Below are 16,068 nucleotides of genomic sequence, written 5' to 3'. Positions count from 1 at the left end.
GCAAATTTTTATTGAGTGACTCTAATGTGCCCAGTGCTGGTCTAGGCACTGGGTAATTTGCTTGTTATTTATTGTTTTATATCCTCCCCTCAGAAAACTTCCTGATATTTACATTTTATTCTAACAAAATAGACCCTTTTTAATAAAAATTTAGCAGGAGTTCATTTAAAAGATTAAATTTTATAGTTTAAAATGTCCCAAGATATTTCAATCTACATGGAAAATAGAGAATATCTAATTGCCAAACCATATCTAATTTTGAGATTTGCTGTATTAGTTCTGGCCACACAAATAGAATTTAATTTTTTAAAAATAAAATATATAAAGTTTGTTTTCAAGAACAATTTTACATCATAGGAATGATCTGACGTTATGAATTATCTGATTTTAATAGATACATATTTTTTATTTCAAAAGATACTTCCTCTACTGTCTATGATGGACAAACTGGTAGCAAACTCATTTTTCTGCAAAACAAGAACAAAATTACAAAAAACAAAAACAAAAGTAAACTCCAAAACTATGTGGACCAAATACTGAGACCAGTTGTTCTAGGCCTGGACAACAGGCAGCAGAGTACTGTGATGCTGGAGAGGAGGGAGACACACAAGGTAAGCACCACTCCTGCCCAGCTCTCCATCTGGGAGTGCTTTGCTGAAACACTGCAGGGAGGTGGATCTCAGGCAGACAACAGCAGCTTCACTGATTAGAAGATGCAGAGGACAGAGTTGAGGTCTGTTCTAATAGCCAGAACCTGTGGCAGTGGACCAGAAAGCAGAAAGCTGCACTGAGTAGGGGCCTCAGGTGTCTGCCTTAAGATTTCCTCCTGGTCCTCGTCAAGGGGGTGAGCAGCTGACACACAGGATGAGATGCCAGGTAGCCTAGGAGAGGACCACAGCTGCAGCCTGAGAGTTGATAGGGGCTGGAAGACAGAGGTTACACAGAGCTGGGAGGCAATCGTGTGTGGGCCCACGTGGAGTGGAGAGACCTCAGTGATCATCCTGGGCACTCAAGTCCATGCCTCGTGAGCAAAAGCCACATGCTAGAGGACAGGCTGTGCCATGAGGCCAAGGAAAACCTGAAATAGATGAGCCCTAACGAAGAATAAAGCAAAGCTTCAGGGGATCAAAAGGATCACCTCTTATATTATAATGATATAAATATATAAAACATAATAAATTATAAATATATTGAAGAGGAAAAGGAGAAAAGGGACATACTCAGTTAACAACAGAAAATTTCAGATGGGAAATACAGAGTATAAAAAAAAGACCTGAATAGCAATTCTGGAATTGAAACTTAAAGTAACCTAAATGTATATTTCACTAAATTGTTTAATGATTAGAAATGGTAGATGGAAGATACAAATGATAATCAACTTCTTTTATTAGAAACAATTGAGTCCAGAAAAAATGAAATTATATATTTAAAGTGTCTAAAGGGAAAAAAGATTACAGAAAAAAATGTTTATAAGTCTGTATCCAGAATAAATAATCTTCAAAAATGAGGGGGAATTAATGACATTTTTGGATAAAGAAAACTTGAAATAATTTGTGGCTAGCAGATCTGTATTACAAGAAATGCTAAAGGAAATTCTTTAGGTCCTAAGGAAATGATACCAATTTTAAACTGAGATCTATAGGAAAACATAAATACTAAATAACAAATATGAGTAAATATAAAAAACAATCTTATTTCTTGTCTTATTTTGTTTAAAAGCAACTGACTATTTTAAAACAAAAATGATAACATTATATCATATGGCATATAGCATATAGGAAAATAAAATATATGACAATAATAGTACAAAGGATGGAAGAGGAACACACAGAATATATGGACTTATTTGTTGTAAGGATCTTGCACAAAGCAGCACAATATTAATTCTACATAGGATCTAAATTAAGGGTGTATGCTCTACTCTCTAGAGCAACCACTGAAAATTAATACAAGAAAGTATAAGCAAAAAGCAAGTAGAGGTAAAAAACAGAATTTTAAAGAAGTAGTTTAATCCAAAAGAAGGCAGAAAAAAGGAAACAAACAAAAAAAATGAGACTAATAGAAAACTAATAGAAAAATGGTAGATTTAAATCCACCATGTCAATAATTTCATTGAATATGAATAGAAAAACATCCTGGTGAGAGCTCAGAGATTGTTGATAAGTACAGAAAAGCAATATTAAATAAAGGGATGCTTACAACAAACACATCTTATTCAAAATCTTAAATAAATTGAAACTAAAAAGATGGAAAAAGATATCACACAAACAGCATTCCCAAATTAGCTGACATGGTTATATTAATATCAGCTAAGTAAAATTCAAGAAAAGTAATATTACCAACAATAAAGGGCATTTTATAGTAAAAAAAGTATCAGGAAGACATAACCATCCTAAACATGTATGCATCTATACCCAACCTTTGCAGAATTCATACTCACTTCAAGTGTCCATAAAATGTTTACCATGATAGACCAAGCTACGAAATATGATTAGGTAAAGTTCAAAAGTATATGTATAGTGTATTCTCTGGACAAAATTGAACTAAATTAGAAACCAAAATTAATAAGTTATCTAGAAAATCAGTTATTTGGAAATTAAAAGATATACTTCTAAATAATACATGGGTTAAAGAAGAAATCACTAGTTAAATTAGAAAATATTTCATGTTTAGCAATATTCAAAATCCAAGATGTAAAAATTTTCAGGATAATGGTGCTTGGAAGGAAACTAATAGCTCAAAGTATAGTTAACTGGTTATATCAGGAAAAGAAGAAAGGTTTAAAGTTAATGATCCAAGTTTATCCCTTAAAAAACAAGAAAAAGAAAGCTGTATTAAACCTTGGAATATAATAAAGACAAACAGAGCTTAAGGAAATAGAAAAGAATCCAACAAAAAAAATTTGAAAAAACAAAGTCAAATATTGTTTTTGAAAGAATTAATTAATCTGATAAACTCCTAGCTGAATTGACTGGGGGGAAAAGATAAACAACATACATTACCATTATTAGGAATGAAATAGGAGACATCATCATAGATCTTATAATAATTAAAAGGATGAATAAACAAATTCATTGGAAAAAATCTGTTTTCCTGTGTTAATTTTGATAACTTCTTTGTTTTTTTCAATGAATTTGATCAATCTAGCTAGGAGTTTCTTCTGAATAACCCTATACTTGTTAGCATAGTTTAAGAGTTTAATTAGTAATTACAAAAACTTTCCTACAGACAGAATTCACTGGTAGATTCTAACATTTAAGGAAGAAACAGTATCAATCTTTTACAAATGCTTAAAGAAAACAGAGGAGTAGGGTACACTCTCAACTCATTCTCTGAGGTCAGCATAACACTGGTAGGAATTCTTGAAAAGAAATTATGAGAATAAGATGTCTTAGAAATATCATTCAAAAACACAGATACAAAAATCCTGAACGAAATATTCACCATTCAAATCAGCAAATTATAATCAATATGGAAATACTATCTCTGAAATCAACAAGATGCATTTAATTTTATTTAAAGGTATATAATTCCATATTTTATACTAAGAAAAGCATTGATCACATATCAAAAAAACCCTGTTTTAAAATATGAACTCATTTTTTATATATCAGCATATCAAATTACATCACATATATGAATTTACTATAATGTGCCATTAATTTGTTTATAATTAGCTTGATGTAATCATTTCACAATGTATTCATATGTCAAGACATCACATTGTACTCAATAATTATATATAATTATTATCTGTAAATTAAAAATAAAATAATTTAAAAACAGAAAAAAAAACCAAATCAGCAAATTATAAATATGACTAACAGACTATGACCAAGTGGGGTTATCCTAGGAATATGGGATGACTTAACACTCAAAATCCAATGAAAACAATATTAAAGACCAATCAATATAATTCACCAAATTAACAGAATAAATGAGGAAACAATATAACTAGATATATCTATATATCTATGTAGATACAGAAGAAACCCACATTTGACAAAATTCAACACAATTTTGTGATAAAATCTGTCAACAAACCATAATTAGAAATGAACTTACTCAATTTGATAAAGGGCATTTGTGTAATAACAAACAGCTAATATCATACTTAATGTTGAAATAGTATGTACTTTACTTGTGACACATGGAACAACGTAATTATGAAGTTCAAGAATAGACAAAACTTACTAATGGTGACATAAATCAGAACCATGGTTGTTGCTTAATGGGAGGGTTCAGAGGCAGTGGCCCAGGGAACTTTCTGGCATAGTGGAATAAGCCACACCTTGATTGGGATGTAGGTAATATGGGTGAATCCATTTGTTAAAGTTCACATGGTACCCTGCAAATGAATGCTTTTCACGGCATGTAAATATTTCCTCAATAACTAGCAGACATCCTGCATTTAATTTATTATTGCCTATATTTTCCAGATGTCACTAGGGGACCATGAATGACATGGCCCAAAGTAGTCACAAAGCAGACTACAGTGGAAAACAAAGTATGCTCTAGAAGATCTCATCTTTGAAAGAAAACATTAGTTTTATGCCTCTTTTCCTTAACAAACAGAAGAATTAATAAAAAAAAAATTCATAGGGAATTTACATCTCTGCCCACAGGAAAAAGCAGCATGGCGATCCATGCTGATGCTGACTGGTTTATTGCTCTTGTTCCAAGCTGAGATCACCCAGCTGAGGAAAGGAGAGTCCAGTCCTGGCACAGAGCTGTATTGATCTTTGGGGGAGCTCTACTTGCATTCAGAAGAAAAAAGATTATCACGTTAGATTGAAGTTGGGAGTATTCCCAGTGCATTCTGAAATGTTTGGAAGTTTCTATAGGACCATATTTTTTTGTCTACTTTCCTCTTGATGTCATTATAAACTAGAATAAAAGAAACCTCAAAAATAGTTACATTCGTTAAATTTATGGGTAGCTTTTCTTGTGGTTCTGTAGAGAAAGTTCCTAAATCTTGATTTTCCCCGTCTTGCAAGAGCATATGTCTCTGTGTTATATGAGGAATTTACATTAGGAAACACTTTGGTGATGTCTCTAGGGTTCCTAGAGTAGATATCACCTTCTATGAGAAACTACTTTATAAAAACTTTATTTGGGGGGATTTATTAATCAGAAGCCCAAGACAGGCTGCTGCTACATAGTAAATTATGCTCATATAGGGAGGGAGGAGCAAGGCCTTGTTTTCTTAATACCATTTAAAAAATGGAGAGTATTAATTTGCCAACTTACACTGACTAAAAATTACTGCTGAACTCCCACATGATAAATCAGAAAGAAAGATCTGACCTAATAGGCCAAGTCAGTTCTCAAATGAAAACCGATACCCACAACAGTTATCTACCACCATCTTCTTTGCCAGTAAAACATGTGTTTCCTGTTATATAGGACCAGCCTTAACACACAGGATCCGACATTTGGTAGGTACCCAATAAATGCAGAATACATCAATGTCAGTTACACTAAATAAAACAGCTTTATGAATCATATTTCATTGAGCATGTGCCAATAATCACTTGCCTTTTTAAAGTCCAGCATGCAGAGCTTGGCTTTCTCTCCGAATTGCCACTTGCACTGTGTGTTTGCATCATACAGCTCTCCAGGCAGCTTCTCGGGATACTTGTATTCCTTCACAGGCTTTGGCCGGTCAGCGAGGCAGACAGCTTGAGCAGTGCTGAAACAAAGAGGGACGAGGCTGCTGGCGACTGCCGACAGACAGAGTCACCTAAGGACGCACTATCAATGATACATTTTTTTCTCAGGCACTTTTACCATACAGCCTGTATAGAAAGGGGAAATTTTTCTCCTGAGGTCCAATACAACATTTATCTTAATTATATTTAAATACAGGGACTCCATTTTCTGAAATTATTCATAATGTATTTTCCTTTTCTGGGAAGACAATTTGTTTTTCATTAGATTTCTCTTATCATGAGGAAAAGTGAAATTAAATGATTACAACCAAATGTTCAATATGAGAAGTTCCCATTACAGACACCTTCCTTGCACACTTCTTGCCAGAAACAACCAAAAGATGGAAATGGGCTTTGTAAAAGTACAACACAATCCACCTATCTCAAAGACTGGAATTTTCTTTCTTTCTTTTCCTTTCATTCATTTTTTCCCTAGGCTAGGGGACACCTGTACATTACCTTACAGCTTCCTGAGGTTCGCCATGGAACACTGGATTTTCTCTGGCAATGTTCTATGCTCAGGCTAATTTCTGAACAGACCCCAACGTCAAGAATTAGCTCTGCTAAAATTCACTAATAGATGCCTAAAGACCAACTACTGATTCCTTCCTCTGCAAATAGAGTATACTATTCTCTACCAGGATGTTCTTTGGTATAATTTATGCATTTGGGGGAGGAATATTTAAACATTTTTGTGTTTGCAAATAGCAACTAAATCCTACCCATAAATTTCAATAGGCCCTTCCTCTAAAAAATCAAAACATATAATCATAATATATTGAAAATGGAAGACCATCCCGCAGATTTTGTTTTGAGTGTTTGCCCGCTTTGAGTGGAAGATCTTTGGCTCCAGTCTCCAGGGGCCCAGCCCCAGGTTCCACTGCTGTGGAGCTCAGGAGTCTGTGCGTAAAACACAACAAACAGCTCAGATGGGTTCCCTGTGAATTCTACCAAACATTTAGGGAAGAAATTATACCCATTTTCTACAAACTCTTTCAGAAGACAGAGCAAAGGGAATACTTTCTGACTCATTCAATGAGGCCAGCATTACCCTAATACCAAAAGCAGATAAAGACACTACAAGAAAATAAATCTATATACCAGTATCTCTCATGAACATAGATACAAAAATCTTCAACAAAATATTAGCAAATTGAATCCAGCAATGCATAAAAAAATTACATATCATGACCAAGTGGGATTAATCCTAGGTGTGGAAGGCTGGTTCAACATTAAACATTACATCAACAGACTAAAGGAGAAAACCACATAAAAGCATTCGACAAAATTTAACAGCCATTCATGATAAAAACTTCTGGCAAACTACGAATAAAGAAGGCTTTCCTCAACTGTATAAAGAACATCTGCAAAAAACCTACAACTAACATCATAATTAATGGTGAGAAACTTAAAAGGTTTTCCACCAAAATCAGAAACTAATAAGAATGATTCCTTTCACCAGTCCTTTTCAACATCGTATTGAAAGTCCTAGCTAGTTCAATAAGGCAAAAAAAGGAAATAAAAGGTATACAGACTGGAAAAGAATGAATAAAATTCTCTTTAGTCACAGATGACATGACTGTCTATGTAGAAATGTGAAAGAATCAACCAAAAATCTCCTGGAACTAGTGTTTATAGCAAAATTGCCAGATAAATGGTTAACACGCAAAATCCAACTGCTTTTCTATATACTAGCAATGAACAAGTAGAATTTATTTAAATTAAAAATATATTACCATCTATATTAGCACCCCAAAAATGAAATACATAGATATAAATCTAGAAAAGTATGTACAAGATCTATATGAGAAAAACTACAAAACTCTGATGGAAGAAATTAAAGAAAGAAAGAAATGGAGAGATATCCCGTGTCCGTGGAGAGGAAAGCTCAATATTGTCAAGATGCCAGTCCTTTATGTCTTGATCTATAGCTTTAATGCAATCCCAGTCAAAATCCAAGCAACTTAATAAACTGATTCTGGTGTTTATATGGAGAGGCAAAAGACCCAGAATAATCACCACAATATTGAAGGAGAAGAACAAAGTCCAAGGACTGATCCTACCTAACTGCAAGACTTACTATAAAGTTACAGTAACCAAGAAAGTGTGGTATCATCAAAACAACAGGCAAATAGATCAATGGAACGGAAGAGAGAGACCAGTTATAGACCTACACAAATATAGTCAACTGCTCTTTGACAAAAGAGCAAAGGCAACAGAATGGAGGAATGATAGCCTTTCCAACAAATAATGCTGGAACAACTGTACACCTACATGTAAAAGAATGAATCTAAACACAGACTTTATACTCTTCACAAAAATTTACTCAAAATGGATTATATATCTAAATATAAAAAAACAAAACTATAAAACCCCTATAAAATAACAGAAGAAAATCTAGGTGATGTTCGGTATGGTGATGACTTTTTAGACACAACACTGAAGGTACAATCTATGAGAGAAATAATCGTTAAGCTGGACTTCATTAAAATTAACAACTTCTGCTCTGTGAAAGACTGTCAAGAAAATGAGAAGACAAGACAGAGACTGGGAGAAAGTATTTATAAAAGATATATCTGATAAAGGGCTGTTATACAAAATATATAAAAGACACTTAAAGTTCAACAGTAAGTAAACAAAGATGGGTAAAATATTTGAACAAACGCCTTATCAAAGAATATATATAGATGGTAAATAAGCATATAAAAAGATGCTCAGCATCACATGTCATCAGGGAATCACAGAAAACATCAATGAGATATTACTACACGCCTCTTAGAGCAGCTAAAACCCAAAGCATTGACAATGCCAAATGCTGATGAGAATGTGGAGCAACAGGAACTCTCATTCACTGCCAGTGAGAATGCAAAACGGCACAGCCGCCAAAGTGTAATACAGAAAAGAAAATCACTGCAGCTCCATTTCACAATCTACCACCATAAGCATGTGGAAAAAATGAATTTTTACTTTGTTGCACGTCATATACAAAAATTAAGTGGTCTACATGTGATAAGCAAACAATTATGCCTATAGGAGATCGTGTGGATGAGTAAATTAACAACTTTGGGGTAAGCAGAGTTCCGCCCCCTGCCAGCAGTGTACAGAAAGCACTAACCCTAGAGAAAAATGTGAGTAGTTTGGTCTCCATTAAAAAAATTAAAACTTATGTTTATCAGAAGACACCTTTATGTAAAGTGTAAATAGGAAGTCAGAACGAGAGAAGATATTTACAGTACATATATTCCAGAATAGGACAAAATGTTCACACTCCAAATTTTTAAAGTACCCCCATGAAGAGACAAGAAAAATCCAGAGAGTCTAATTTTTTAAAATGTGTAAGAGATTTGAACAGGCACTTTGCTGAAAAGGTTATTCAAGTGGCCATTAAACATATAAAAGGTATCCAGTGTCATTAATTAACACATTGATATGCTGCTACACACCCATCAGAGTGACTAAAATGAAAAATACCAACATGACTAAGTGTTGGCAAGGATTTGAAGCCATTTGAATGTTTCATAACTGCTTCTGGGAGTGTAACTTTGCATGACCACCTAGGAAAGCTGCTTGGTAGTGTCACTGAAACTGTGAATATACATTCACGCCCCTGAAATTCCGCTCATATGTGTACTCACAGATACATCATAAGCCAAAGAATATTCACAGTAACATTCCTTATAACAACCAAAGGTTGGAAACTCAAATGTCTATCTCCAACAGAATAGATTAATGAATTACTGTATATTCATACAACAAAAATAAGCAAACTAATGCTTTATTTATATGTGGCAACAAGGGTGAATCTCATAATCACAAAATAGCACATAACTCCTGATTGCATTCTCCACTGCCCCATGTCAGGCAAGTGGTTGCCCTTGGGGAAGAGGAAGGTGCGGACCGGCGTGTGGAGAAGGAGGTTTCTGGCGTCTTCACTGTGCTCTGTATCTTGATCCGATAGGAGTCACACCACTGTGTTCTCTGTGTGAAAATTCACTGAGCTGTACCCTAATAATTTTATACTTTTCTGTGTATATCTTGTACCACAACAAAAATAATGTTAATGAAAACACTAAGGCAGGTGAAAAATACCACAGTAACTTTCAAAATCCTTTTCCCACTCTCATTAGTGAAACTTAAAATGATTAAGAGCTTGGGAGGTCTTTAAGTTGTAGCCCCTCATTTTCCAGGTATGAAAACGGGGCCCTCAGGAAAAGTTATGTCACTCGCCAAGGTCAAGACCTTCCCAGACACGAGTGATGAGGACATGATCTACGTATCAGCTCCTTTTCCCACTGCAGGGCAGCACCTGTTCTCCAGTCTTGCCGTCTCACCAGCACTGCACAAACAGCAATCAGCAGTAGCTGGCTTCTTTGTTTTCCTTAGGATGGACAGGGTATAGCCGCGCAAGGTGTGACTGAAATGTATTATTTCCATTATGCAGAAAAACATGCTTAATGGGCTCTCAGGTCAAATCACATTTTCGCATCAACCAAGGCAGCATGGGTTATGGCAGGGAGATGCATGCTCCTCTCAAATCTCCAGTTCCCTGTGACGGCCACCTTTCCTGTGGATTGATGTATGTGTAGTTTCATGTTCAGAAGGCAGGCATATTCACTCATCTGCAGGACATGATTCAAATTTTTAAAAAGTAAATTGAAGATGAGCCCATGTTGTCATAAACTGTAAAATAATGAGCTAAAATTTCCCTAAGTCATAGGCCTCCTAGATGCAGACATGAGTAATTGTGATGAGGTTTGCATCTGTTAATAGGAAATGACTTTATTGACTAGGTTGATGAATTGACTTCAAACAAGTATCTGTCCTCCGTGACTCTACCAAGAATGGAGAAAAGTGGTGCTGACAACTTCAGGCCAATTGAGTTCCCTTATTATACACGTTTTTCCATCTACCAAATGTTAACGGCTACTAAGGGAGGGCAGATTCAGCTTTAAAAGTCAGCCGTCCACCTTACTCATTGTTGGGATCCTATCCAAAAAGCCACCTAATGGCGGGGAGTATAAGAGCATTTTGATTACTTGGAAATCAGGAAGTCAGCAAACTTGTTAAAGAAGACAGTCTCAGATTCATTAAGTCAGTGAAAAATCAAAACTTAACACGTGGTGGAAGTGTCCAGTTTGCAACTAGTTTTCAAGTAAAATAAAACTTAATACTGAATTTGACAGCAAGAGACTTTCTTGGAAAATTTGATCTTTCACGAAAACAAATATGTAATCATCTAAAACTTTATTTATTTATTTATAATCATATGGTCCACGAAAATTAGGAAAGTCTCTGAAAATAAAGGTTTATTACTGAAATGCTGCAGAAGTGTTTTACTGGATTAGCACAAAAACAAATCAGCACACTTCAGTATATAGTTTAGCCTTTCTAGAATCATAGGACAAAAGTGGCTTTTAATTCCAGTATCTTTATTATCATTCTTAATGCTATATTCTGATTTGAAAATTATAGTCCATTTTCAATGTCCTCAAACTGATTCTTCTCTAAGCATGTAACTATGTATTTCCATGAGTCTTCCTACATCTCTCGGCAGTTTCCAAGCTTCTCTGGGACTCTTCCATGATGCCGATTCTCACTACACACCCAAATTTGCATCTCCTGGTTTCCCAAGTTGTCAGAGCACATTTCAAAATATTGAAAAGTATTTCTATATTTACCTTATAACCATTAAGATAAAAAAAGATATTTTTAAAAAATTCTGAATCTAGAAAATTATAGAAAAGATCTGAGATATAGAAACCTTGAAATTTTCCTTGTTAATGCAAAGAAGAGCATGGTGAGTTTAAAGTGAAGGCTCTTTGCTACTGAGAACAGAATTCTTCATATACACACTGAAAAAAATGTGAACAGCTGGAAGAAACAGCTAAAAACAATGCTAACAACCCCCAACTTGACTTCATGAGAATACCACACAGGGAATGATAAATGTTAAATGTGCCCCAGGGTTCTGTCAGCTGCAGAATAATATTAATATTATCTTTTTTGGTAATAGAAATTGAAAAAAATGATCAAGTGTATATCCCTATAATACAGATTTATGTTACCAAGCTGCAGATACTGTCCACAAAATGCTCACTCATCCTGGGTGGCATAAAACATGGATTACGGTCATCATACCTTAAGGTGTTAAAATATCTTGACTGAGATCTCAGAGTATGAACACAAGGCAGGAAGACCCTAAAAGCTGATGATCCAGGCGCTGGCTCAGAAGGCGGAATATGGGGCCTTCTAGAGAGCCCAAAGAAGAAGCAGCGAGGCGGGTAGCAGTCCCCTCGCTGTGGGGAAGCAGTCCCCCAGACAGTGCACGGGGCTGAACCGACAGAAACACTGCATGGTCCTGCTCAGAGTTCTGGAAACAAGAGACCTAAATTGTGCAACAGACAAAAAAAAAAAAAAAAAAAGAGCTCTACATAAATAAATAAATAAGAAGGAAGAAAACTAAGAAAATGTAGAACCCAAAGGAAGGTCAGTGAGAGAAACCAGAGGGGCCAGTTGAATCCTGACTGGTGTCTACAGGACCTACTAGGAAAGGGACACTCCCATCCTTAATTCTCAGTTTGGAATAACCAGTTCTTAGCTTTGACTGTAGGAATACATAAGTTGCAAAGACTTGGAAGGCAGATATCTGGCTTCCTAGCTTGGGAACTTCTTGGATGCTGGTGCTGCCAGCTGATTTTTTCTTCAACCAACTCTGGTGGAAACTCCGTGGAGACCGTTTCACTGGTATCTGCATATGTCTAAACTCCCATCCAACTGTACACATTGTATGTGTGTAGTCTTTTCGTACATCAACTTTATGTCAATAAAGCTGTTATTTTTTTAAAAAGCTTTGTTTTCCCTGAAGTGTTAGTATTTGCCCTACTTTCTAATATTAGGAATATATTGTATTTCCTTTCTTGCCAAATTTCAAGCTTTGCTATCATAATTCAGTAGTTCTTTAGGATTTATGTATTTATGTCCTTTTCTCTGATTTTCATTTTTTTATTTTCATTTTCTTTTCCTCTTTATCTAACTTTCAATTTTACTAATTATTTTGTGATTTCTTGTGCAATCAGCTCCAAATTCTTAAGGTAATGTGGTTGCATTTGTTAGCTTTTTCCAAAATTATATCATTGAAATAGGAGCAATAATTTACATACTTTCTTTGATGAATTTTGGAAGTACGACTTTTAAAAAATACTATAAATAGGCCAGGTGCGGTGGCTCACGCCTGTAATCCTAGCACTCTGGGAGGCCGAGGCGGGTGGATCGCTCAAGGTCAGGAGTTCAAGATCAGCCTGAGCAAGAGCGAGACCCCGTCTCTACTAAAAATAGAAAGAAATTATCTGGCCAACTAAAAATATATATAGAAAAAATTAGCCGGGCATGGTGGCGCATGCCTGTAGTCCCAGCTACTTGGAAGGCTGAGGCAGGAGGCTCGCTTGAGCCCAGGAGTTTGAGGTTGCTGTGAGCTAGGCTGACGCCACGGCACTCACTCTAGCCCGGGCAACAGAGTGAGACTCTGTCTCAAAAAAAAAAAAAAAAAAATACTATAAATGAATTTAACTGAAAATAAACACAGCAGCCCGTTTCCCTTTGTTATTTGCTAGCATCAGTGAGTTTTGAAAATAAGGAAGCACATTTTTTATGTCTCCTCTACTAAAATCAGTAGGCTATTGTGAGTCAATGTGTTTATTAGGAGCAAGCCCAATTCTTCTGTGTGTCTGGAAAAATCCATTTCTGTCTAGTGAGTAAACATGTCCTTCATCCTGAATAAGACGGGTCTCACACTTCAGACCAAAAAACTATAATATTCCCTAAATAGCAAAGGTGGAGACTGATGTCTTCCATGAGGAATGAAAGTATCAAATCCCAGTTGGTGCCAAGTGCTGCCATTGGCCTCAGAAGACTGTGTGCAGGCGGAAGGGAAGGAGTTCCCAGTAGCACACGTGGATCTGGCACACGTGAACACCGCATGCAGCCTAGGAATGCAGGCCCAGCGTACACACCGCCTGGGCCTTTCCTCAGAGCTCAGTCACCTTCAAGAGATAAAGCACCTTCAAGAAAAGCTGCTTTCTATTATAAACCAAGACTCTGATTCACCCTTTTAGCAACTGAACTGAGAAATATTTTTAGTACTTAGAGATAAAAATAAAAATAATGGCTATGATTGCAACACAATTGCTTCTCCTCTGCTGGCTGCATCCATTGTTTTTGGGATGAAGAGAGAGGTCAGTTCCAGTGTCCAGAATGCCCAGGTTCTGTTCTCAATCTTGCAATCCCCTTGCTGGCCCTTATGGGTTTCAGTTACTTCCCTGTGATAGCATTTGGTGTTGACCCTGTGGCCCAGAGGACCCTCTTGTTCCTCTTCCCATTCTGTTCCTCCAGAGCTCCTAGGTAGACACCGTTTCAGTCCCCCTTGGACTTCAGGCCACAGTCTGAGTTCTCCTTCCAAAAACATCACCCCTCCCCTGAACACCCTCCTTGCTCTTCTGTCCCCACCCTCTGACTGTCTGTAGAACCAGGCACTGGAAGAGAAAAGAGCCACAAGATGGAAGAAACCTGGGTCTCTGAATGACTGCATGAAGCAGAGACCCCTCAGTTCACACTGGGGCGTAATGTGAGACAGAAATGAAATTTTGGCTTAAGGTTCACTACAGCTTGGCCTATGGCCCCATCAAGTCTCATACTGAAATCTGATCCCCAATGTAGGAGACGGGGCCTGGTGGGAGGTGTCTGGGTCATGGGGTCAGATCCCTCATGAGTGACCTGCTGCCATCCTCATGGTAGTGAGTGAGTTCTTACTCTATTGGTTCCCTGAGAACTGATTGTTAGAAAGAGCCTGGCACCTCCCTCCCCTCTCTCCTTTCCTCTCTTGCCATTTGAGGCCAGCTCCCCCTCACCTTCCACCATGAATAGAAGCTTCCTGAAGCCCTCATTAGAAGCAGATGCTGGTGCCATGCTTCTTGTACAGCCTGCAGAACTGTGAGCCAAATAAATCTCTTTTCTTTATAAATCACCCAGCCTCGAGTATTTCTTTATACCAACACAAACAGAGTAAGACAAGGCTTAAACCAGGGTGTAAACTGAAAGCCATTGAGATTTGGGGGATTGTCTACTCTACTAGCAGATCTAAGGATGTTTCTTAAAGTCTCTTATTTCTGTGAAACTTTAAAAATCTACTGACCACCTCTTTTTCGAGGGTCAAATTCTATCTCCCCAATGTTTTATACCCTAAATAAATTAGTGCTAAAATAAATTATCTAAAAATATTACTTAAAATTACAGGATTTTAGATTTAGGTTAAAGTTTATACACTAAAGTTTTTTTACCTAATGGGAAATGTATTTTGTAAAAACAAATAAAGAAACAAAAAAAAAACCCCAAAAAACCTTAGTTATGCATTCTCATTGTGCTTACAGATGTATACATGCTACATCTTCCTATTCACTGACTGAATATGCCTAGTTATAGAAGTGAGAATTTAAAAAACTAAATGCTAGTGACTAATGCTTTGGTAAGGTTGAATGGCTCCTCTTGAGTCTAAAGGCCAACGCTGGGTTGAGCCAGGAGGCCTCGACGCTCTAAGGAGCAAACTCCTAGGTCAACTGAGTGTCTCAAGACACCTTCAAAGGGGACACACACCCAGAAGCACAGCCTGGGGGCTGCTTGCACAGGATCAGCAGACCAGGCTGTGAGCACCAGAGCCACAGAAAGCTCACATGAGGCTCAAGGAGTTCATACCTTAAAAATTTGTGCAGATACTGGCGGCTGCAGGGTGACCAGGAGAAGACTCCATTGCGTCCGGCCAACGTTGGGGACATTATGTTGCCTTCAGACTTCTTGCACACATTCCCTTCCCCATCATGGACCATGCCAAAGCTAGGAGAAAGAGAGAGGGAAAAATAGTTCTATCAGAACAAAGAACAGTTGAAATTATTTTATATCCTTTAACAAACACAAGTCAAGACTGTGGAGACTACCCTACCTCTGTACACTGAGCAGGCAAAAATAAGTCATAACAGCCAATTTGTTGAGAATATTCCTGCATTCCTAGGGCTTCCCTGAAGAACAGACCACCCATGGAAGTGTGTGGAAGTGTACACCCACATCAAATCAGAGTAAAGGTCCAGGTGCCCACCAAGGGTGGATGATTTAATTTTTTAACAAAAGGGAAGCATTTCAAGTGTGTGGCAAGGAATTGCAATCTTGAGAAGCTCATACTGCTCTACGTCGCTTGCTTCTTTCTGTCTACACTCTTTTCTACTCACCATGATTGCCAGAATTTCCAAGGGCGTTTGTTAGAAACACAGATGCCAGGCTCCCAGCCAGGAATTGTTGATTCAGAAAAGAGAGA

At 36.9% G+C, this 16,068-nt stretch overlaps 1 protein-coding gene across 1 annotated transcript in view; it reads right to left on the bottom strand.

Annotated features, from left to right (window-relative positions):
* Positions 1-16,068, bottom strand: part of ADAMTS16 (ADAM metallopeptidase with thrombospondin type 1 motif 16) — a 130,014-nt gene that overhangs the window by 61,195 nt on the left and 52,751 nt on the right. The window contains exons 12-13 of the mRNA XM_069492769.1: positions 15,456-15,593; positions 5,539-5,692 (exon numbers count right to left, since the gene is read on the bottom strand). Coding sequence (XP_069348870.1) covers positions 5,539-5,692; positions 15,456-15,593 — 292 coding nt within the window. The remainder of the gene's footprint in view (positions 1-5,538; positions 5,693-15,455; positions 15,594-16,068) is intronic.

This window comes from Eulemur rufifrons, chromosome 17 (assembly GCF_041146395.1).
Source record: "Eulemur rufifrons isolate Redbay chromosome 17, OSU_ERuf_1, whole genome shotgun sequence".
NCBI classification, from domain to species: Eukaryota; Metazoa; Chordata; class Mammalia; order Primates; family Lemuridae; genus Eulemur; species Eulemur rufifrons.
Note: the sequence above shows the minus strand (reverse complement) of the source record. Positions and strands in the feature narration are given on the sequence as shown.